Source organism: Pyrus communis, chromosome 15, assembly GCF_041283825.1.
Source record: "Pyrus communis isolate YQ-2024b chromosome 15, ASM4128382v1, whole genome shotgun sequence".
Taxonomy (NCBI): Eukaryota; Viridiplantae; Streptophyta; class Magnoliopsida; order Rosales; family Rosaceae; genus Pyrus; species Pyrus communis.
The window spans coordinates 36,568,661-36,592,882 of record NC_142579.1 but is presented as its reverse complement, the minus strand read 5'-3'; the positions used below and the strand labels follow the sequence as shown (position 1 = coordinate 36,592,882).

The 24,222-nt window shown below is 39.9% G+C and overlaps 2 protein-coding genes and 1 pseudogene across 8 annotated transcripts; 2 read left to right on the top strand and 1 right to left on the bottom strand.

The window, feature by feature from the left end:
- The first annotated feature begins 1,737 nt into the window (after positions 1-1,737).
- On the top strand, positions 1,738-4,221 carry LOC137725940 (trifunctional UDP-glucose 4,6-dehydratase/UDP-4-keto-6-deoxy-D-glucose 3,5-epimerase/UDP-4-keto-L-rhamnose-reductase RHM1-like). Its single transcript, XM_068464819.2, has 2 exons — positions 1,738-3,440; positions 3,621-4,221. Exons 1-2 carry the CDS (start codon positions 1,902-1,904, stop codon positions 4,062-4,064), a joined length of 1,983 nt encoding a protein of 660 aa, XP_068320920.2. The 5' UTR covers positions 1,738-1,901; the 3' UTR covers positions 4,065-4,221.
- Positions 4,222-10,420: 6,199 nt separating this feature from the next.
- On the top strand, positions 10,421-11,894 carry LOC137713036 (putative sarcosine oxidase pseudogene; annotated as a pseudogene). The gene has a single exon (XR_015957355.1). The product of XR_015957355.1 is annotated as a putative sarcosine oxidase pseudogene (transcript).
- Positions 11,895-12,353: 459 nt separating this feature from the next.
- On the bottom strand, positions 12,354-23,907 carry LOC137728724 (uncharacterized). 6 transcript variants are annotated; one of them, XM_068467477.2, is made up of 10 exons: positions 23,641-23,907; positions 23,135-23,271; positions 22,244-22,865; positions 16,185-22,102; positions 14,579-15,473; positions 13,767-14,443; positions 13,523-13,664; positions 13,318-13,399; positions 13,081-13,216; positions 12,354-12,774 (listed from the first exon to the last, which is right to left on the bottom strand). In XM_068467477.2, the coding sequence occupies exons 2-9, from the start codon at positions 23,183-23,185 to the stop codon at positions 13,114-13,116; spliced, it is 8,490 nt and encodes a 2,829-aa protein (XP_068323578.2). In that variant the 5' UTR covers positions 23,186-23,271; positions 23,641-23,907; the 3' UTR covers positions 12,354-12,774; positions 13,081-13,113. The 6 variants fall into 6 exon arrangements, with proteins under 6 accessions (XP_068323578.2, XP_088543061.1, XP_068323602.2 ...); XM_088686935.1 differs by having other exon boundaries at positions 16,185-22,091; positions 22,248-22,865; XM_068467501.2 differs by having other exon boundaries at positions 16,185-22,091; positions 23,641-23,863.
- Between the last annotated feature and the right edge of the window lie 315 nt (positions 23,908-24,222).

The following is a 24,222-nucleotide window of genomic DNA, read 5'->3' as shown; positions in this document are numbered from 1 at the left end:
CTAATCATGTGTATTAAAAGAGTCCATCACGAGAATTAAGGACAAAGGTAGGAGTTTTTTTTTCCTTTAAAAAGAAGATGAGTAGGTGGCTTCACCACGACAATCCACTGTCGAGAAGACTCACAGAAGCAGTTTAGCCTCTCACTGGCCATTATTGTGTGATTCACCAAGACCAAGAATTGAACCCAAGACATGTTGTGTGGATTACGTACCTAGCTAGAATTCGTCCCAACCACTGGATCATCCTGCGGTGGTTCAAAGGTAGGAGTTGGGAAGGGCAAAACGAAAGTACAAAAATATTAGGAAAACTAACGAAAAATCCTCAAAAATCTTAGTTTTAATAAAAATGACAAAATAAAGGTGTAAGTGAATAGTACAAGGAGTGACTTTTCAAGGTAAAAATATCATTTTCGTTAAAAATGAACAATACCAGGAGTGTTTCATTAAAATTTCTAAAAATATTTCCTTAACTAATTAATTACTTTGTGAATTTGAAATTTTCTTTTTGGTGATAAAATTTTATTGTTTTTTGAATCATATTCCACCAAAAGCTGGATTAGGATAAAACCCTAAACTGTTTACTGCAACACTGTGCGCATCAAGCACCACGTGACATGGACTGTAGCCTAGTAAGAGAGAGTCAAAGTCCAAGAGAGAGCCCTAGCGGCCGTTACGCATCTCCATTCTCTAATCTGCTGCCATGGTTTTGTTTCCTCATTAATCCATTTGTTTAATTTGCTCTCTATTCTTTGCTCTGGAGATTTTAGTGTTCATGGATAATCTTCCTACCTGCCATTTCTGATCATTTGTAAGTTTCTCTATGTGAAATTCAATCACTTATGCAATTTTTTTAGTGTATGTTTTCACATATTTTAACGGAAACTACTCAATAGGTTTGAATTTTTTTAGAGACGATTGTTGTTGTATAATATATCCAAACCAATCTTGATCAGACAATGTCGATCGACTGCGTTACTTAGGGCTGGTTTGGTATTGCTGTGCTTTGAAAAAAAGCTGATTCTGCTGTGTTGTGAGAATAAGCAGTTGTGAAATAAAGCAGCAGAGTGTTTGGTAAACTTTTTTGTAAAAGTGCTTTTGAAAACAAAAAAACAGTATTATAGTGTTTGGTAAACTTTTATGTAAAACAGATGTGAAAAAAAACCTGTTTTTCAAAGCTGGGTTTTGCAGCTTTTTGTTTTTGGCTTTTTTTCACCTAAAACTGTGAAAAAAAGCTGAAGCAGAATGTTTACCAAACACAAAAACAGCTCCCATCTTTTTTTTATACCAGCTTTTTTCAGAATCATCTCAGTACCAAACCAGGCCTTAATTTGATGGTTGAGATAAGTCTGGCGTTTAATTAAGAAGATTGACATTGGATTCTTATTTCTTAATTTTGAGTCTAGCTAGACTGAGGTAACAGTGTTTTTGGTTTATAAAAACATTTTGAATAACTGTCGGGAGAAGCATTCACTAAGCGTACTATGTGCATTTTCATGAAGCACTAAGATATTTTCTTCATACAATCTGCTTTTGACTACCTAAAAACTTAAAATGTTGGGTTGTAGAAATGCTTTCTAGAGTAACACTTGAATTTTTCTATAAAAATTCGACATATTTCTTGTAAAGTCACTTCTAGCACAAACATTTATGAGTATAATCATTCCTACATAAGTATTCTTTAAAAAAAACGTTTATGAGCAAAAATGCTTTATATGAAGGCACTCCTAGACTCGTCCTAAGTAAAGCGTTTTCGGATCTACATTTCAAAATATTGTGTCAGGCATATAACATGTTTGTATTGGTATGGTACTAATGGTCTTATGGCCTAATTTCTTTCATTGTGTTTTTGAATATTCGGTTCAGCGGTTGCAGAGGAATAACCAATTGAGAGGGCTATAAACATGGAATCTGAAGGTACGCCATATGCACCAAAGAACATCCTCATAACAGGAGCAGCAGGATTCATAGGCAGCCACGTGACCAATCGCCTAATAAAAAACTATCCCAGCTACAAAATCGTTGCTCTTGACAAGATAGACTACTGCTCTAGCTTCAAGAACCTCAGGCCTTGTCGTTCCTCCCCGAATTTCAAGTTTGTCAAGGGAGACATTGCCTGTGCTGATCTCATAAACCATCTCCTGATTGCCGATGAGATCGACACCATAATGCACTTCGCCGCACAAACCCACGTGGACAATTCGTTCGGAAACTCGTTCGATTTCACCAACAACAATGTCTACGGCACTCACGTCCTCCTCGAAGCATGCAAGGTCACGCAGCGAGTGAAACGCTTCATTCATGTGAGTACTGATGAAGTTTATGGAGAGACGGATATGGAGACCAATATTGGAAACCCTGAGGCCTCTCAGCTCCTCCCTACAAACCCTTACTCAGCCACAAAAGCTGGGGCTGAAATGTTGGTCATGGCATACCACAGATCCTATGGTTTGCCAACTATAACAACTAGAAGCAACAATGTGTACGGACCCCACCAGTATCCAGAAAAGCTTATCCCAAAATTTAGCCTTCTTGCAATGAAAGGTGAGAAATTACCAATCCATGGGAATGGATCAAATGTGAGAAGCTATTTGTATTGTGATGACGTGGCTGAGGCATTTGATGTGATACTTCACAAGGGAGTGATAGGGCATGTTTACAACATTGGCACCAAAAAAGAGAGGTCAGTTTTGAACGTGGCAGAAGATATTTGCAAAATGATTGGTTTGAATTCAAAGGAAGCTATAACTTTTGTGCATGATAGGCCTTTCAATGACCAAAGGTACTTTTTGGATGATCAAAAATTGAAAAAGCTAGGGTGGGATGTGAGGACTAGTTGGGAGGAAGGGCTCAAGCTGACGACACAATGGTACACGAAGCACGCGGATTGGTGGGGTGATGTGTCTGCTGCACTTCACCCACACCCGAGTTTCGCAGTGATTAGCCGACCGAATGATGATTCTTGGTTCTTCGAATATGGGTTCACAAGGCTGTCGAGAACATGCAGTGAGGGTAGCAATAGTTCTGCATTGAAGTTTCTGATATATGGAAGGACTGGATGGATTGGAGGGTTGTTGGGGAAGCTTTGTAAGGGTGAAGGAATTGAATTTGAGTATGGGAAGGGACGACTTGAGGATAGGAAGTCTCTGCTGGAGGATATCACAAGAGTACAACCAACCCATGTGTTCAATGCTGCTGGAGTTACAGGTCGGCCGAACGTTGATTGGTGTGAATCTCACAAGGCGCTAACAATTCGGACTAATGTAGTTGGCACACTTAATTTGGCTGATGTTTGCAAGGATCAAGGTCTGTTGATGATGAATTTTGCGACCGGATGCATTTTTGAGTATGACAAGGAGCATCCCCGAGGATCTGGTATTGGATTCAAGGAGGAGGACTACCCTAATTTCACCGGTTCCTTCTATTCGAAGACCAAAGCCATGGTAACACAATTTCAAACTTGTTTCGTTGATTTTTATTCAAAAAGTCATGGTATATATGCTACATTACCAAATGTTCAATTTATTTTTTTTTAAATCATGTGCACTTCTAATGGTTGTGGAGCCCTGTGGTGCAAGAAATTTAATACTGAAATTAGTCTTTAAATGTCAAATTATTTGCAGGTGGAGGAGCTGTTGAAGGAATATGACAATGTGTGCACCCTCAGAGTGAGAATGCCAATATCATCAGACCTCAGCAACCCTAGAAACTTCATCACAAAGATAGTACGCTACGACAAGGTTGTGAACATTCCCAACAGCATGACAGTCCTCGATGAGCTCCTACCGATCTCCATAGAGATGGCTCGGAGGAACTGCAGAGGAATATGGAACTTCACCAACCCAGGAGTCATATGCCACAACGAGATCCTAGAGATGTATAGGGATTACATTGATCCAAAGTTCAAGTGGCAAAATTTTGACCTAGAAGAACAGGCCAAGGTGATTGTCGCGCCAAGGAGCAACAATGAATTGGATGCTTCAAAGCTGAAGAAAGAGTTCCCCGAATTGCTTTCGATCAAAGACTCAATCGTAAAATATGTCTTTGAGCCCATCAAGAAGACTTGAACAGCATTTGGTTGTGTTAGAGACGAGTTGTGTAGATTTCTTATATTTACTTTTTCATCTTCATATTTTTCTTTCATTTACTTGATAGAATTTTTCGTAAACGAGAGCCATAAACTATTAAATCTTTCAAGTTTACAAAGACAAGAGTTCAATTTAATTTGCTGTCTATTTTATATTTTAAAATTTTTATTATTATTAAGGGGAGGGGGCTTCGAAACTACCATAAACTATTAAGTCTTTCAAGTTTACAAAGACAGGAGTTCGATTTAATTTGCTGTCTATTTTCTATTTAAATTTTTTTATTATTATTAAGGGAAGGGGGTACCGAAACTATTAATGTAATCAGTGTATTACTGTCACATCCCGGTTCAGATCCCCACCACATCTCGGGCTTCCACCACATTCGGGTTTGACTCTACCGTAGCACGATATTGTCCTCTTTGGGCCCCGACCACGCCCTCACGATTTTGTTTCTGGAAACTCAAACGAGAACTTCCTAGTGGGTCACCCATCCTGGGAATGCTCTCGCCCCAAACTCGCTTAACTTCGAAGTTCCGATGGAACCAGAAGCCAATGAGTTCCCAAAAGACCTCATGCTAGGTAGAGATGAGAATATACATATAAGGCTTACAAGATCCTCACCCCTGGGCGATGTGGGATGTTACAATCCACCCCCTTAGGGGCCCGACGTCGTCGTCGGCACACTTCAGGCCAGGAATTGGCTCTGATACCAAATTGTCACATCCCGACCTGAGCTCCCACCACATCCTAGGCTCGACTCTACCGTAGCACAATATTGTCCGTTTTGGGCCCTGACCACGCCCTCATGGTTTTGTTTCTGGGAACTCACACGAGAACTTCCAGTGGGTCACCCATCCTGCGAATGCTCTCGCCCGGAAATCGCTTAACTTCGGAGTTCCGATGGAACCAGAAGCTAGTGAGTTCCCAAAAAAAAGGTCTTGTGCTAGGTAGAGATAGGAATATACATATAAGGCTTACATGATCTTCATCCCTGGGCGATGTGGGATGTTGGACCCACTGGGAAGTTCTCGTGTGAGTTCCAAGAAACAAAACCATGAGGGCGTGGTCAGGGCCCAAAACGGACAATATCATGCTACGGCGGAATCGAGCCTAGAATGTGGTGGGGGCCCAGGCCGAGATGTGACAATTACATTGTGCAGAATCAGTGTACTGGGCATAATCAGTGTATAACATTGGGCATAATCAGTATATTACATTGTGCAGAATCAGTGTTTTACATTGTGCAAATCAGTTTATTACATGAATTTTTCTAACACCTTTCCTACTATTTGGGAATAATTAAAAAAAAAAAAAAAAAAAAAAAAGACTTAAGAAAGAGTAGAGCCCGGGGTGAGGCATGTTGGGGCCAACAACGATGTTGTGGCCAGTGTATATCTACTAACCATTGTAATCATTCATTGAGGAGAAGTTAATGAAGAAACCATTAATTAATTAAGTTTGCAACATGGTTTCAAAGGTGGTAATCGCCCATAAACTTAATTAAGCTAGAACTTCGAAGAATTTGGATTAAGCCAGTACTAAGAATTTGGAAAGTCGCACACAATCAAGTGTGGTTTTAGTTTAAACCGATTCATCTAACCATCGTAATTAGTTGATGAAAAACTTTTAAAATTCATCTTATAATTCTAATTGAATATGTCTGTATTTGAAAATCTATTAATATCCTATCAAATCTTAATTTGACTACACCGTTTGAAAACTCACACTCTTCACCTCCACTCTCTCTCTCTCAAATCCTAAACGCCGTTTCTCTGCCGCAGTCTCTTCTTTTCCGCCGTCGTCTATACGCCAACACAACCACGACGTCATTTCAGCTTCCGATTTCATAGTATTTGCCGAGATTTTCACCGATCTTCGTGGGAAAGAAAGGAGATACTTCGCAAGAGAATTATTGAGGGAATATGACAATGTGGGCACCCTCTAAGTGAGAATGCCAATATCATCAGACCCTCAGCAACCCTAGAAACTCCGTCATGAAGATAGCACGCTACGATAAGGTTGTGAACATTCCCAACAGCATGACAGTGCTCGATGAGCTCCTACCGATCTCCATTGAGATGGCTCGGAGGAACTGCAGAGGAATATGGAATTTCACCAACCCAGGAGTCATAAGCCGCAACGAGACCCTAGAGATGTTCAGGGATTACATTGATCCAAAGTTCAAGTGGAGAGGAGCAACAATGAATTGGATGCTTCAAAGCTGAAGAAAGAGTTCCCCGAATTGCTTTCGATTAAAGATTCAGTCATAAAAATGTCTTTGATCCCAACAAGAAGACTTGAACAGCATTTGGTTGCGTTTGAGACTAGAGGTGTAGATTTCTTATAATTATTTGTTCATCTTCATATTTTTCTTTCATTTACTCGATAGATTTTTTTCATATGCGAGAGCCATAGACTATTAAATCTTTCAAGTTTATGAAGAAAGGAGTTCAACTTAACTCGCTGTCTATTTTCTTATAGAACAATTGTTTGTCCATTTCACTTCAAACCGTTACCATTTCCCTCCTCTCTCAAACTAGCTACCCAAGATATAATATCTATCTTGAGTTATGCCCTCATGTGATTTGACTACATTTTTATGGGCGAATACACTTATTCTCTTTGTCCAAAAAAATTCCTACCTAGCAAATTAATGAAAACTGCACGTTTAGATATGCCCTGATGTGATTTAAGTACAGCACATATAATATTAGAAGGGAATACCACTTATATATTATTGGTGGAGGAGGGAGGCGTCCTAATTTCCTCTATTAATTAAGGGTGACACAAGGAAAAAAAAAGTCTTCAGGGCTGGATTTGTAGTATGGGTTGAGTGGTTCATTTGAGGCTCATGGAAATTTGGTACGCAATAGCAAGAAATAGAGAGAGTTTGGATGATAACCAAAAGAAGAGAAATGAAGTTCCCAAATTGAAACGTTGCTCAGGACCACAAACACTGACAGTCGAAGATTGTGGAAAACAACCATCTTTGGAGAGATGGGGGCAGGCCACCATCTTTGGAGAGGTGGAGCAAAAATAGCCAGAAGGGAGGGGGACATGAGAGAGAGAGAGATGAGGAGAAAGGTGGCAGGAGAGGACAGGTGGGGCTGCCGCCTAGCCATCAGTCCTCTGGAGCTTTTCTCTCTGGCTTTTTTGAATTTCATGCATTTGAGTGCTTTTAAATATGAGAAGCCATAAACTTGTTACTTTGGAGTCTAGAGCAAACAAACTCCTTTCTAGAAGTACTTATGTACTTAGTTTTGTTAATTAATGTACATTTTAATCACGTTCACTGAGGAACACGCCAATTTGATACGAGTTTGGTTGTTTTGGGGCTGGGGTTCAAAATATGGTAGTCCACTCCTTTCTTTTTACTTTTCATACTTCCTGCCTTTAGGCTGTGAGTTTAACTACTAATCTAATTTCAAAGCAGCATGTTAGACATTTGTAAGAAAGAAAAAAATAAAAAATTAATCCATCACGCACATATATACTCCTTTCATATAAATTTTTCTTGTATCAAACATAGGATAAAAATTTTACCCGTTGTAAAAATACTATCAAATTTTGTAATATTATGAGTGTCATGTGTAATACGTTGGTTGCTTTTACACATTATTCTCTTTGTTTTGTAGGATCAGAACAAACCACTGTAATGACCACTAAGTGCGTTTCATTCTCAAATCCTACGATAATAAATTATAGAATTTTATGAGTGTTTGACACATTACATTCCATGTGTATATATTACAAATATTTCTTCCAATTATTCGAAGATTCTAATTATTCCAAAAACAAAAGGAACAAAAGTTCATCAATCATCTTTGCGTCAATTGTCTATATAAAATTATGAAGTAATGAAAAATGACATCAACTTTCAAATCAACAAGAAGTTGGCTTTCCATTGTCTTTCAATATGCACAAGGGGCATGTATTTTACATATATTTTATCATGAACATTAACTTTCTACAGCACCATGTGAAGCCCGGCATTAGAGAAAAGAAAGAATTGTAGCATGAGATAATGGATCGTGACAGAAGAGAAGACAACAAAATATTCCATCACCCAAACCAATTACCAACCATACAATAATAAAGTAACAAAGCTGACTTGTTTAGAGGTTCCGAATGGCTTAACTCACTTTTCAAGCACAAGTCTCTGCCCCTGATATAAAAAATGACATCATTTTACCAAACAAAATATTCCATCACCCAAACCAATTACCAACCATACAATAATAAAGTAACAAAGCTGACTTGTTTAGAGGTTCCGAATGGCTTAACTCACTTTTCAAGCACAAGTCTCTGCCCCTGATATAAAAAATGACATCATTTTACCAAATTCAATCTTCATTGGGATAGTGTTAAGTGAGCATATCTACTTTTTATACTATATCAAGGATGTCATTATGCACTCGAAAAACGTAAGATAGAAATTGAAGAGTGCTAATAACGAATTTATGTATTAGATATCATTGTAATCAACTTAGTTACTTTTTTAAGTAGACTAAATTTTCTCCCTTAAGTGGACTAGGACTCAAAGGTTTGGTGTATAAGTGATTTTCTCTATTTCTTTTTTCTAAGGTATAAACAATAGAGAGACTAACTATCCAATTTCTTTATAAATTAGTAATATCTCAAACAAATTCAAAGTTTTGTGTTAGGAATTGCTGATTAAATACGGTTTTCTACATGGGAGAAGTGACCTTCCTTCCATGCACATCAAATTTGTGACTCTCCGTATGATGTCAGGAGGTTTTTTGAGATAAAATGTCCATTTAGCGTGAGAAGTTTGTAACTCAAATAGTTAAAATCACTTATCCGTGCACTCGAGGTTCTAGGTTCAATTCTCTATTCCTAAATATCACTTGTATCAAAAATTCCACAACTAGGTCAAGAGAAATTTGATATTAATTAAGCGTGAGATAGGAACCTTTTTTTATTTTTTTTCTTTATAAATTTCTGTAAGTTTATTTATTTTTTCATGAACAAACGATATTATATACACTAAAGAGAAGATGGTGAGCTTAGCCTCACAAATTTCTATAAGTCGTAAAGCATGATGTTTTATATTCAATACGTTAAAAGTGGCACAATTCGCATGATCATTGTCCAATTCTTTGATGCTTCTAGGTTACGTGCCACACAAGTCATAACAACTCACATCAATTATCATCAAATTAAGATTTCCATTTTTCATTAGAAGAAACATTAAGTTAAACATTTAGAATCTTGATGACACTATTCTTCCAACAAATGGCTACATAACGTTGTCTTATGCAAATATGCAAAGTGTGTGTGGAGAGGTGATGTACCAAAAAGCTACATAGAAAGAGCATATAACTAATCTATAATGAACACATTCACTTTTCATCATCATCACAAGATAAGTTTCAAACATGGGAGAAGCCATGTTGGCTCAAGCAATGTGCTCTTCCTTCTGCACTCAAGTTCAAATTTTTCTCAATTTTGGTTAAATTAGATTTTGATTTGAATAAAAACAAATCAATTATGTAAATAAAATCACACATTATAAACTTTATAGGCCCAATTTGGTCAAACACCAACATCACCGATATTGTTCCACCTTAACCACCTATTCTAGATGTTGGATTTTATCACAAAATGTCTTGGTGATATTAAGGGTGGGAATTCTCTGATGTGGAATCATATTCTCCAACATGCCCCCTCACAAGTGGCCCCACATGCGGTTACAAGAGAAACAAATTCCCACATCGAGAATTGGTCAAGTCATTATATACCTGAGCTAATACAACTATTTGAGAGTCCGATCATCATTCAGAGACTGGAGACAAAGCAATTTTTCAAGAACGTAAGCATTCGATATCCTGAAGCTAGAGCTAGCACAATTTTTTGAAAGCTCAACTTAAGGAGGCAAATTCCATCCATGGATGTGCAAAAAGAAAAGTATGTTCTCATACCATGATAAACTTTACAGTCCTAATATAGTCCGCCCCCAACATCATCGATATTGTCAAAACTTAAGTACCTATTACTAGGTGCCGGATATTATCATAAAAAACTTCGTTAATATTAAAAATGAAAATTATCATTTATTAATTATATATTATTTTATCATATGATTGATATGAAATCATAATCCCCCACCACACATGTATGCCTAACTGTACGTACAAAATTGTTGGTTTCTATTTTTTGTTGGTTAAATTCCAAGTCACTGTTTTTACAATTTACAGCAAAAAGTATCATTTACTCTCTCACCAAAATCAATCAGTGGCAATCTCGAAATTCAGAGCAAATATTTGGCTGGTTTCACCAAATCCTCACGTTAAAAACGAGCTCGCACACTCACTCGCACTCACCATCACAAGTTAGAGATCCAAAGCACCTAGCCAACCAAATCCCAAAACTCCCACAATCGCCTTTGTCCTCTTCCTCCTTCCCCACAACCCCCTGACAGTTTCCCAGAAATGGAATATTCCGGCGACGAGTACGACGTCATCGTAGTCGGAGCTGGCATCATGGGGAGCTCCACCGCCTACCAGACCGCCAAACGCGGCCAAAAGACCCTCCTCCTCGAGCAATTCGACTTCCTCCACCACCGCGGCTCCTCCCACGGCGAGTCCCGCACAATTCGCGCCACTTACCCGGAGGACTACTACACTCCGCTGGTCCTCGAGTCTTACAAGCTCTGGCAGCAAGCGGAATCCGAGATCGGCTACAATGTCTACTTCAAAGCCCACCAACTGGATATGGCTCCGGCGAACGACAAGGTTCTCCACGCCGTCGTCGAGAGCTGTCGGAAAAATTCTGTCACGTTTAGGGTCATGAACAGGGACCAGCTGGATCAGGAATTTTCGGGTCGGGTTATGATTCCGGAGGATTGGGTGGGTGTGGTGACAGAGCACGGCGGGGTTATTAAACCCACCAAGGCGGTGTCCATGTTTCAAACGCTCGCTTTGCAGAACGGCGCCGTTTTGAGGGATAACATGGAGGTGAAGGGTGTGGAGAGAGATAGGGTGAGAGGAGGGGTTTGGGTGTGCACAGCAAATGGGGAGAGGTTTTTGGGGAAAAAGTGTGTGGTGACGGTTGGCGCGTGGACGACAAAGTTAGTTAAAACGGTTGGTGGGGTCGAACTGCCCATACAGCCGCTGGAGACCACCGTGTGTTACTGGCGGATTAAGGAGGGGCACGAGGGTGGTTTTGCCATTGGAGGTGACTTCCCAACGTTTGCTAGCTACGGGAACCCTTACATTTATGGGACACCTTCTTTGGAGTATCCCGGTTTGATCAAGGTCGCCGTGCATGGCGGGTACCCGTGTGACCCGGATAAGAGGCCTTGGGGTCCCGGGAACCCGCTGGCTCCGTTGAAGGAGTGGATAGAGGGGAGGTTCTCTGGCGTAGTTGACTCCGGCGGGCCGGTGGCTACGCAGTTGTGCATGTACTCAATGACCCCGGATGAGGATTTTGTGATTGATTTCTTGGGTGGGGAGTTTGGGAAGGATGTGGTGGTGGGCGGGGGGTTTTCGGGTCACGGGTTCAAGATGTCGCCGGTGGTGGGGAGGATTTTGGCTGACCTTGCGCTTACTGGGGAGGCCCAAGGAGTGGAGCTAAAGCACTTTAGGATAGCAAGGTTTCAAGAGAATCCCAAAGGCAATGCCAAACACTTTCTGTAAATCTATGTAACAATCCTCTGCATGTTACCGTTCCTTTCTTGTCGTGATCCGTTATGGTTGCTCATGCAACAGCTGTTTGGGTTTTTTTTTGTTCAACAGAAATATTCCTCTGTTTTGTAAAAAGTAGAAAACTAATTTTCCTTTTGTTTGACCAGAGCGAATATTTATATTCCTGTGTTTTATATAAAGTAAAAAACTGATTTTCTTTTTGTTTGAGCAGAGCGTGTTAACGGGTTAAACAATTAGTTGTTAAAAAGAAGGAAAATTGGTGAGATTCCAAGTAGCATCATGGTACATAAGTATAATTAAAACCGATAAAAAAAATACCTAATTTTCGAAAGAGAGCATTTGTCTGAACTTTGACCCGATGAGAGAATTGGTCTCTAAACCATAAACCCGTGAGCATTGGTCCTTAAAACATTTCACATAATAGAACAATGGTCATTCTGCTTTTGACCTTTTAGAATCATGGCTCCACATTATAAAAAATTCACGGACATATACTCACAAAATTTTAGTTCCACGACAAAAGTCCTATTGGGTCAAAAGTCCTGAAACCAATACGCCAATTTCTCTTCTCGAACTATGAAATAGTCGAAATTCTAGAAAATTCAAGAACAAAAACATTAATACATGCCTGAAATCTTTTACATTACACGATGATATCGTCATCACAAAGAAAGTACTAGGTTGGAGCTTTTGGTTACACACTAAATTCTCTCTAGTTTATGTAGGGAAGTAATAACAGCAGCTAGGATGTACAACCTTTGGTTGGGTACCGAGTAAACAAATGAACTATGTTTGTTTCCCTATCATCAAACTTTCTTTTCTTATTAGATGCAACCAAGCTTCTGGGATTCTTTGACGTAAAAACTGCCAATCTGTGTCGCTCGGTTGCAGTGGAAAATAATAAATCGATCTAACCGCATCTAGGAAGAAGAAAAAATAGTAGATTTAAGCTTCCGACTTAATACCCAATCAAGCATAACCACCGTCGGGACACGGGACTCCAAGCCCTTCAAAATGTGAACCTGCAATGCAACACAAGTCAAATGTCTCGCATAAGTTTTGAGCTTCATAAATGTATTCAAACCAGAATTTCCCCAACCGAAAGACCTATAAAAAGAAACAGAGCAGTGACTTTCACGCTCCCGTTTTCTCCTTCTACACTCTATTCCTTACTTATGTCTCGTGATTCTCTTTTACTGTATTCAATCCAAAGACTAGGAAAAGGGAAGAGTGCAAGGGGAGAAAAGAGGAGTGCCAACATCGGAACAAAAAAAGAGCAACTAACGAAGAATATCCATAAAAGCAGTAAAACCGATATGCAACACCACCTGACAAGAGAATCTCTAACCACTTCTGGCTTTTCAGATTGCAAAAGTAGCAAGAAGCGCATGCAGTACAGCCCAATATAATATAATGCCAAGCCGTAAAACAGGTTTCCGCATTAGAGCTCGATCACAAGACATCCTGAATGGTTGTGTACAAGATGATTTAGTTATCACAAAATCTAGGTAAGTTTCAAATTGAAATATTACCAAGAAAAGAAAATAAGGACTGGTCATGCTTACCAAAGGCCATCGACCATGTCACTCACGGGTCTGGTAAATCTTGGAACAATTCTTGAAGTCGTGAGTGACTTGAAACCATGAACTACAGTCGAAGAAACAAACAAATGTTAAACCAGTAAGAAATGCCTTCAGTCACTTATCTGACTTGGTATTGAACGGGAAAGACCAGTAAAAGATGGCAGCAATTATATCAGCATAGGATTACCTTTATCATCCTCTTCATCTTCCAACCTACCACTGCTCCCAGAATCCATATCTATGGCAATCGCAACTTGGTCATTATTGCCTTTGCGCAAACTGCGGACTTGAGGTGCAACAGAGGTCCCAGCTACTGCCCAGTTGTTTTTCTATCAAAAATCCACAAAATAAAGTCATTAGTGACATTACAATACTCTGATAGAGGCCTCTAAAATGTGACTTTGTAAATAAATAACATATAAAAATCTCACCGCAGGCTCAACCTCAACAATTTCAGAGGTGCTGCTAGTTCCCCGGCCAGAATCTCCCACACTGTCAAGCAAATTTAGCCGTGATTCCTTCTCATGTAAATACTTCTCAAGAGTTTCTCCTTTGCGCGTTAATTCTTCTACCTTACTCCTTTCTACTTGCAACAGTGTATCCTTACTTTCAGCCACAGCTCGTAGATCCCCCAATTCTTGAATTATAAAATCAATCTTTTTCTTTAATATTTCCTTGTGGTCAGAAACTTGATCATTGTTCTGATCCCCATTGTGCATCCCGAACCAAGCAATATTCATATCAAACCATGTTAGTAACTCATGGATCTCTTCCGAATTTCTCTTGTTGCTGGTTTGTGATGCAACAAGAACATCATTCGTGCACCTAGTGATCTCTTGCCTTAAGAAGGATATCTCATCATCCCGTTCTTGCAACTGTGATTGGAGCTTTTCCACCTCAGTAAGGAGGCTTGCAGATAGATGATGTAGCTCATCAAACTTACTGACAGTGATGGAAAGCTTTTTCATAACCTTCCCGCGGGAAGTGTCAAGGTTCTCCAAATCTAGGTTCTTTTGTTCCACAACCTTTTCCAGTTCCTTAATCCTGGAAGTGTGACCTTGCATCTGCACCTCCTCATCATCAAGTGCTTGCATTAGGTCCTCAATCTCTGCAATCACAAGCAATTTTGATAATTGGTGCCAAAATAACCATTTTAAATTTCACTTAAAGAAAAAAATAATTATTTGAAAATGTGTTAAATTCAACAGCAGTAACTGAAACTATAGTAGATTCAATAACTGACCTTGATCTTTAGCAGCAATCACATCAGTCAGTGATCTGACCCTCTCTTGTAAGTCGGTAGAAGTAGCACAGCCATCTTCTAACTCATTCACTCTCTGCTCCAATAAGTTACGTTCGCCCTTCATCACTTCCACCCGTTTCTCCAAATCATGCACCAAAGATTTTGAAGATTGAAGCTCCGTTGAATAACTCGTTGCAGCTGCTTCAGCTTGCTTGATTTGACTTACAAGCTCCATGCAAATCCTTTCCTTTTGAATGTCCTTCTCCTGAAGCTCTTTCTGCAACTTTGAAATGGTAATCTTCAACTCCTTTTGGCCACCTTCCACAATTTCAGTTGTCAGAGAACCAAAATCACTCACAGTTGACAATAGCGTGTCTGTCATACTCCTGACATGTTCCTCAGAGCGAAACTGATCTTCTCCACTAAATGAAAGTCCATCCTCAGAAAGTTCTGCTAGCTTCAAAATCATCCCTTGTTCTCCAGCAGACCAACCATTTCCAACCAATTCAGCTTTTCTTCTACCCATTTCCATAACTGATTTAGTGCATGCTTCAAAAAGCAAGGCAATATTTCTGCGCAAAAGAAGAAGCTCATTGTCCTTTTCCTTTTCAACCATTTCCATATGCAACAAGTCTCTCTTCAAGGCTTCAAATGACTCATTTTTGGAAGTTAATTCTCCACGAACAATTGCCATTGATTTAGATATACTGCTAGCCTTTTCATGTAATGAAATTGAGTGTTCATCTAATTTTTCTTCAAGCAAACCAATCTCGATCTCCAGTTCTTGCAGATAATGCCTTACATAAGTAAAGATTTCAATTATAAAATTGTCATCATCATCATATTGACCATGCATGTTGGAGTCTGACCAAGAATTCGTCAAAATAAAGTTCTCCTGAACAGGGAAGCCAAAATTAACAGATGAGAAAATAATGAACGAAATGATACTAAATTAAAATAATAAGAGTGAAGAGTGCTTCACATCAAATTTAAAGACTATAATTGCCATACAAAATATAACAGTAAAATTATAAACAATTATGATACAAGAATAATAGTCCTTAGTGATGATGATAATAACAGTAAAGGTAATGATAAGATTATTACTATAATCCAAAGTGGCGTGACTGTATTTATTTCTTCATTCTTAATCCCACATACTGTACCATGAGTCCCAATTACTTTTAGCAAAGCTAATGCCATGCCATCTGTCACATCGCTTTCTAACCAATAAGTTGGAATTTATAAATAAAGCACAGACCTATAAAATAAATAGACCAGAGAGAAATACATATACATGAAATCAATTCTTCAATAATCATTTCTAACTTAAAGGGCTTCATTTCTATTTCTAACCAGCTCACTGCAGTCAACAAAGCATGCATTTTTTAAACAAAACCATTGCACTCGTTTGACTTTAAATGAAGTTTATTTGAATTTTCGGGCGCAGGGAAGGTACAACAGAGTTGAAACAAAGGCATACAAAATAAAGGACCTATAATTGCTAGAAAACGGCCTTTGACAAGCCATATAGAATGATAAGAATATTGAAATACGGCATATCATACTGGAACAAATAATCAAGCGTGCACATAAAAAAAAGTACCTTGTCTGATTTACTCGTGATGAATCCATCGCTTGTAGTGAAAAGGGGCACATCAACCACATCAGCAGCACTGCTTGATTTGAGGCAGGAACCAATACCAGACTCCAGGTTTTGCAAAAATACCAAGTCCTGGTGAAAAACAGCAGCCAATAAACTACTAACATCATGAAACCCCTTCCTGAGTTGATCTACACCAGACTTCAGTCCTGAAAATTCAGAAAATTGGTGTTTTCTTTCCTCAGAGTGAGCAGTAGAAACCATTTCAAGACGTGCAAGAGCTTCGAGTTTGGCGGCCTCTGCAAGATCCCTTTCCTTGGAGAGTATAGCAAGTTCACTCGCAGATTTTGCTAGCTCTTCCTGGAGACCATCATTTCTTTCTTGAACCTCATTCAGTTCTGCAAGGAGTAGCTCTGCTGCTCTTTTGGATTTCCTAGCTTCTTGTTCTGAAGAAGCCATATTCGCACGCATATCACAGCACATTTTCCCAATCTGTTCTAACTTCAAAACTGGATCACCAGAATTAGCATCCTCTGCAACATCAATGTTTCCTAGAATATTTATGATTAAGCTCAAAGTATTTCCTTTCTCCTGCAAATTGTTCTCAGTTTCTTTCAAACAATTCCGCAAGAATAAACTCTCAGACTGTAGGGCTTCTACCCTCCCTGGATAAGCGGACAAATCCCTGAACTTTTGTTCATATTCTGCAAGTTTACCTTCGCCTATCTTGATCTCAGATCTCAAGCGTTCCACCTCAGAATTGATCTCATCAATATTTTGTTTCAGACTGTCACGCTGTTGCACCAATTGCTTTCCTTTTCTAACTGCAACACTTAACTTCTCTCTAACAGAAGCTGACTTCTGCTCCTCCTGATTAAGAAGCCCTTGCAACTCATTCACTTTTTTATCTAGCACTTCTAGCTCACAAGCCAAAGACCGTTGCTTCTCCACATATCCATCTCTCTCCTCCTTCACATCAAAAATTTCACGTTGAACCTCCTCCAACTCTTTCTTCAAAGCAACTATATCTGATTCAGCAATATCAGGTGTACTTGTGCTTCTCGCTTCAACAACCATTGCTTCAGAAATTTCAGTACCATCAGCTGCAACCCCAAACACTGGTTTCTCGGAGGAAAGAGTTGCATAATTCTCTAAAAGCTTATTCAGTAACCCTTCCAAGCACTCAATGCTTCTTTCACCAGAATACTCAGACTTTGTTCCAGAATCCTGCAATGCATCAGTAACCAGACCCTGCAACCTTCTTATATCATCTTCTATGCTGAGAATTTGCTTCTCATTCCCTCGCAGCTTGGCTACATTCTCCTGCAAATCAGACACTTCCTCCTGCAGTTTTTCATTCTCAAGCTCAAACTCAGCTGCCTTTGCTGAAAATTTATCATGATCATTGCTCAGAAGCTCCAATCTTTGAGAAAGATTATTTCTCTCATCAATAAATGTCTGGAGGTCTTCCTCAAGGTCAGACGTCCTCCTTCTTGAGTCTTCCAAATCAGCAGTTAGCGATGCACAATGGCTCTCAAGGTTAACAATCTTCTGCTGGAGAGACACATTCTCACCCTGCACCTCCGAAAGTTCTTTTCTTAACCACTCAATCCTATCCTCAGGTTCCATGGACCGCAGATGCGATGGCATATCAATCCTGTCTAAAAGTTCCTCCCATCTCTGGACTAAGTTGTTCCTTTCCATTAAAGATTGCTCTAACATTTCATTCTGTTCGGCCAACCCGTAGAACTTACTTTGAAGTTCATCATATTTTCTTTTGAAATCATCACTGGAATCTGAACTTGGCTGTACATCATCTTTCCAGGAATCCATAACAACAAAACCAGCATCAGAATATGAACCTCCTCCAGCAGAACTCTTCTGATCTGAATCTGTCAGAGGAAAACTGTTTCTAGTAGCTGACCTAGCCAGCCAATCGATTTTTTCAATAATATCTCTCGAATGAAAATGCTCTGGCAGATCAAGGTCTTCTAAAATCTCTTCTATTCTCTGAAGGACAGAGTCTTTGAGAAGGAATGATTCTCTTAATGCAGTAGCAGAATTGCGAATGTATGAAAGCTCAGATTCCAGAGCTTCCACACGCTCACCAGCTTCTGAATATGCCTTGAGCTTTGTTTCAACCTCAAGAAACCTGGAATCTTTGAATTGCAGCTCCTGTAAGAATCTTTCCAGTTCACTAGATTTCTCTGTAAGGGACTGCTTGAGACCATCTCGCTGAACAATCAAGCCTTTCCCCTTGGAGACAGCAATGCTAAGCTTCTCTCTCAGGGAAGACACCCGTTGCTCTGATTGTTCAAGTTCATTTAGTTTCTCTTGTAACTCAGAACGGGCAACAAGAAGGGCTTCCTCAGCCTGACGTAAACTTTCCCTGAGAACAATGGTTTCGCTTTCAAGCTGGAAACACGAGGCATTTAACTGCTGTATTTCTTCCTGCATTGAAGTAGATTCCATCACCTTAGATTGAAAACCTTCTTTAGATAAGCCTACCTGCGCATCAGCCTCCTTGAACTTCTGAACAAGACACGATACCAATGATTCCAAGTGTGAAGCAAGCATTTTATCTTCTTGAAACTCAGTATGTTCCACTTCTAGAACACCTTCAATATCTTCTATTAACTTCTGAATAGCACTTGAATCCAGGCATCTTTGTCTCAGTTCCTCAAATTCTTCTGTTCTAACCATCAACTCTGAATTTAGCTTCTTGTTAACAGATTGGAGTTGCAATCCCTCACTCAGAAAATTCTCCAGCTGTTCTATGATGGTTTCATAAATACTGTAATCCAGAGGATCAGGAAGCTTTTCATTTTCCAGGTTCATCTCACTTTCATCTATAGACCCATGCAAAACTTTAAGAAGTTTTCTAAGGTTGCCATACAACTTGTGCAGCATTTCACCGGCCAATTCATTCTTTACATGGAGATCGTCACATTTCTCATTCACTTCTTTGTGTAAAATACATATAGCATCACGGTCTGTTTGAGAACTTTTAAGTTTCTCTGTCAGATCTTTAATAACAGTGATGGCATCATAAACAGAAGCAACGAAATGGCTTGTATCCAAACAATAATGAGACACTGGTGTAGTTGTGGTGAAACTCCCAATAGACTCACCAAGCTTTCCAATCGCTTCAACAACCGGAGCGAGAGTGGAATCCCAATGCTGCTCAAGTATCAAGACCCTCTCTGCCGCTTCCTTGTGAAAATTTTCTAATTGATCAGAGATCTGAGATACTGTGTCATTTGAACTCAGATGTAAATCATGCAATCGACTCTGCAATTGATTAATTCTTGATTCATACTTATGTAGCTTTCTTCCAACTTCCATGTTTTCTGCTTCGAGATTAGTAACTTGTAGTCTTAAGGACTCACAGAGAACTACAAGCTCACTGTTCCTTGTTTCAATGCTGACCCTATGTTGTTCTAAAGCTTCATATAGGACACCAAGCTCAATGTTGGTTGCTTCCAGTTTCTTGCTATGTTCCTCCAAGTCTTCATACTGAACTTTAAGCTCCCCGAATGTAGCATTAGCAGTTTTCCTACCATCTCGCTCCTCCTTGAGCAATTCACTGGCATTTGCAGCATCCAGGAGCAACTGCTCAAATAATGCTCTCAAGTTTCCAGTTTGCTCTCTTACTGATGCAATTGAATCTGCCGGAGATTGATTGTCAGTTAGCCCTCTTTCCTCCCCATCATGTTCATCAAGGTGCGCCTTTGACTCGAAGGCTTGAATCAGTTTCAAGACTGGAGGAGTGGAGACTTTATCACCTGACCTGTTCAACAATTCTGAACGAGAGCAGATGCCTTCAATCTCCTGTACAAGTTTATTCAACATTTTCTCTGCCTCTTCCACACGTCCCTTTAGTGCTACAAACCCAAAGGAATCTTCAAAAACTTCCCTCCCAAGATTCAGAACTGGTGAACCTCCTCCACTGCCATCAGATGAAGGTTTTTCCACCATAATAAAGGAGCCTTCACTATCTTGGTGATATTTTTCATTTTCAGTTTCAATTTCATGACTCCTACTCCGCACTTCTGAAAGTTCAACTTGATCCCCACCTTCACCAGCTTGGGATGCAATTTTGATTCCACTGTTATCAACCTCTCTTATCTTAGCTTTAAGTATGTCCAGACTGCTAGTAAGAAAGTTATTTTCTTCAGAGAGTTTTTCAAGGCGTGTTGTCGTTTCTTTTAAATCAACCTCCAACCTCTTATGTTCTTCATGTTCGGCAGATAACCGCTCTTGAAGAACAAGAATTTCCAAAGAAAGTTTCTCAATCTCGTGGGCAGAATAATCCTTCTCCTCCTCGAGCTTCTCTCTCTCCCCTGTAACCAAAGCAAGGCTTCCATTCAATTTTTCATTTTCTACCTGCAAATCCAGTATTAAATTCTTACTGGCAGCCAATTCTATTGCAAGTTTCTCATTCTCTGAGAAAATATGCTTTGTCTCTTCCTCAAGCTTCTTTCTCTCCTCTGTAACCAAAGAAAGGCTTCTATTCAAGTTGCCATTTTCTACCTGCAAAGCCAATACTGTGTTCTTACTCTCAGCCACTTCTATAGAAAGTTTGTCATTCTCAGAGGATAGATGCTCCTTCTCCTCCGCAAGCTTCTTTCTCTCTTCTGTTACTGAACCCAGACTCCCACTTAAGCTGGAAATTTGATCCTGTAGAGCTTCTACAGAACTTTTGCCATCAACTAACTCTGCTGAAAGCTTCTCCTTCTCATGAAGATAAAGATCATTTTGCTCGAGAAGTTTCTTTCTATCTTCATCCCACAAAGCAATACTCCCATTTAATTTCTCATTCTCCACCTGTAAAGCTGCCACCAAAGACTTGCAGTCAGCTAACTCAGCTGACAGGCTCACCAAATCCTGCTGTGACCTTTCTAGGCTACTAAGCGACTCAATTGCTCTAGCAGAAAATTCTTCAACCTCTGCCTTCGCCGTTTGAAGTCGGCCTTGGAACTCCTCCTTCCCACTAACAACAGCCTGGAGTTCACATCTGCACTCTGAAAGCTCTTCAGCAAGGCATTGGTTCTTCTCACGAACTTCTTGTAGTGAAGCACGAAGAAGAGATGTTTCATCGAGTAACTGATCGTGTTGGCAATCAAACTCCACTTGCATCTCAGACTGCTGCACAAGCTGCAAGGCACTGATATCTTTTGTCAAATGTGTGAGAACCAATTCTTCTTTAAGTCGCTCAAACATTTCCGGAAATACATGTTCTGGCACAATCAAATTAGTAGTCCCCTGAAATGCATTAGAAACTGATTCAATTGACTTCATAAGAACCCGGAACTCTTCTTCGCTGAGCCTCCTAACTACTTCTGTGAGCTGTGAGAGACTGATTGAGCTGACATCTGCAACAGGAGATGCAGTCCATTCTTTATCTGGAATCACCATATTGGCTTCTGGAGGCCTTTGAAGTCCTTTTTTCTGATGATGATCCTCCAAAAGGGCCCCATGTTCTTCCCCACCTGGAACATCTTCTGTTTCCTGGCGGTTTTCCATAGCAGCACTAACAACCAAAGATCTATCTGCCTCAGGTAGAGCTAAATCAGACACTGAGAGTCCACCAGACATGGTTGCACCAGTTGACAGAGATGCTTCATCTGCCTTGCCAGTCTGGTCATCTATGGAGGACTCAAGATCTGGGAAAGTTTCAGCAGTTCTATCAATCTCAGACAGAGCTACACTTTTATCTCCTGCAAGTTCCACTTCTCTATCAGATGCTTCATACAGTGTATCAGTTTGCTTGTCTAAGGAAGGTGCTTGCCCAGAGAAACTTTCAAAAGTTCTATCAAGCTCAGATGAAGAAATCCTGTCATCTCCTTTAAGCTCCATATCTGCTTCTTGACTAAGATTACAATTTTTTGCATCCAGACCATCAGCTTCCTGCATTGCCCCTACCCAGCAACAAATGAGATTCTAATTATACGTCAAACCCATCATTTTTCCTAACCTGCCCAATTAATTTCCCAAAGAATCCCAAAATAATCTATAATAGAAACTTAGAAAGTTAAATAACAAGAGGAGAAGAGCACAACCTACATCTGTTACCTGATCTTCCCTCTCCTGCACCAATGATGTATTAATATTCTGTGAGGGAGGCAAAGATTCCTCATCTCTACCCTTTGTTTGATCAGTATCATCAACTGAAGTAGGTTGTGCTAACACATCAACGGATATAGACATATTGGCATCTTTGGCTAGCACTCTAGAATCCATGACATGTGAAGAGTCCAATGAACTAACTCTTGCCAGCTCAGCATCAGTGCCCCCAGTATTATCCCCCACGTTCATGGTTGAAAAGTTAACATCATGCTTACTGAATCCCACCTCCTGTGATGCTGACTCAGCATTTTGGTAAATCAAAGTTTCAACTGCGTTTCTCTCATGTGTAATGGGAACCGCCGAGGGAGCAGCAGCATTAATGTCAGAAGCTGTAGAAATTTCCCCGGAATGTGACCCTGATGAGTTAATGTTTTCCAGATTAGCATCTACATGAGACTCAGTTTCTCCTTCAGGGGTCTGAGGCACCGCTGTAGGTTTAGTTGCACTAGAGACTACATCAGCATCAGCTTCATGCTTCTCTGATTTATCAGATGTCTTTGTGGATTTTCCGCTTCCACTGCCTTTACCATCTTTTTTCTGGCGAAATTGTTGAAGCTGCCGGCAAAGATACAAGACTATATATTATAATCCGACAACTCATTTGCATTCTCTGATTTATTACGAAGACAGTGAAGAAACAAAACAGAAAATAGAGCAGGAAACCTATAGGCACCTACTGTACAAAAAAGTTTTTCTAGTGAAAGGATACAGCTCAGACAAGTTACATTTTATCAGGAATCGAAAATTAGGGCATGAAATACATTGAATGAGCCAAAAACCCTAACGCTCTAGTTGCTGACAAAACAACCAAGAGCTCTGTGTACCTTTTTTCGTCCAGCTGCGAGCAGATCGGTACGGCTCTTGTTCTTGTCCATCCGATTCCGATCCACTCCGTTCTTGCTCCCCACTGTGAGTCCACGCCAATCACCGCGGCAACGTCTCACTCACCATTTAATCCTCCCTATCAACACCACCACACCATTACATTAAATTACATTGAATAAATACTCGTTTTGTTCGCTGAAAAATAACCGAAAAAATTCAAGCTAAAAACTCAAGTTTTATGCTGAATTCAGGCAAAAGAGGACCGCGCAAACACTAGTTCCAATTACACTACGTTCAATTTCTATTACAACGACATTCTCGTTCAATTTTCCTTTCTCAGCAACCAAACAGGATCCATAGCACATCAAAATCGGATTCGAAAAGATTCAGAACCTAATTCACTCACTACAAAACCAAAAACAAGAAAAAAGAAACGACGCAAACAGTACGATTCATGCACCATACAAACGAGATCGATTGAAAAACTAAGAGGAAGAAATCGCACCTGGATTTCGCGGCAGCTGGATCTGCAAGGCCGTCGCGGTTGATACGATTGTTTCGGTGGTCGCGAATGGAGGTTTGCTCTTCAATGGCGTCGTCTCAGTTTTTCTTCGTATCGGCGTCACTGTGTGTGTATGGGTTGGTCCCCTTGTCCCTTGGATCTAAAGTTTTAACGCAACCTTCGTTTTGCACCGTGTGTTGCCCTGTTTGATTTGCCTGCGTACATTGAAATGTTGATTGGGAAGAGAAAGCAAAACGTCGCTGTTTTGGTGGTTGGTTGGACTTGGGGCAACCGTTTCTTCTTTGCTAGAAAGCCCAATACGCGCCTTTTGAGGGCCGTTGTAAGATTTAATGGACCTCCATCTTGCTAAATGTTTTCGGCCCATTGAGCTCATCAAGAAAATTTATTTTTTCTGAGATACAACGATATTGGGGGGATTTTCTGATAAAATTGAGATGTTGGGGGGATTTTCCAATAAAATTGGAACGTTATTGGGAGGATTTGAGCTAATTACGTAATTACATAAATCGTCATTCATAAGAGTTAAACTTAAGATTTATCACCTACAATTATAGAAAGAAATAT

Bases quoted from the DNA above. Each gene is read 5' to 3' on its own strand.
- LOC137725940 (XM_068464819.2), top strand. From the start codon at position 1,902: ATGGAATCTGAAGGTACGCCATATGCACCAAAGAACATCCTCATAACA. The intron at 3,441-3,620 runs GTAACACAATTT...AATTATTTGCAG, and splicing joins ATTCGAAGACCAAAGCCATG to GTGGAGGAGCTGTTGAAGGA.
- LOC137728724 (XM_068467477.2), bottom strand. From the start codon at position 23,185: ATGGACAAGAACAAGAGCCGTACCGATCTGCTCGCAGCTGGACGAAAA. The intron at 22,866-23,134 runs GTACACAGAGCT...CTTTGCCGGCAG, and splicing joins TCGCAGCTGGACGAAAAAAG to CTTCAACAATTTCGCCAGAA. The intron at 22,103-22,243 runs GTTGTGCTCTTC...GTTGCTGGGTAG, and splicing joins AGATCAGGTAACAGATGTAG to GGGCAATGCAGGAAGCTGAT.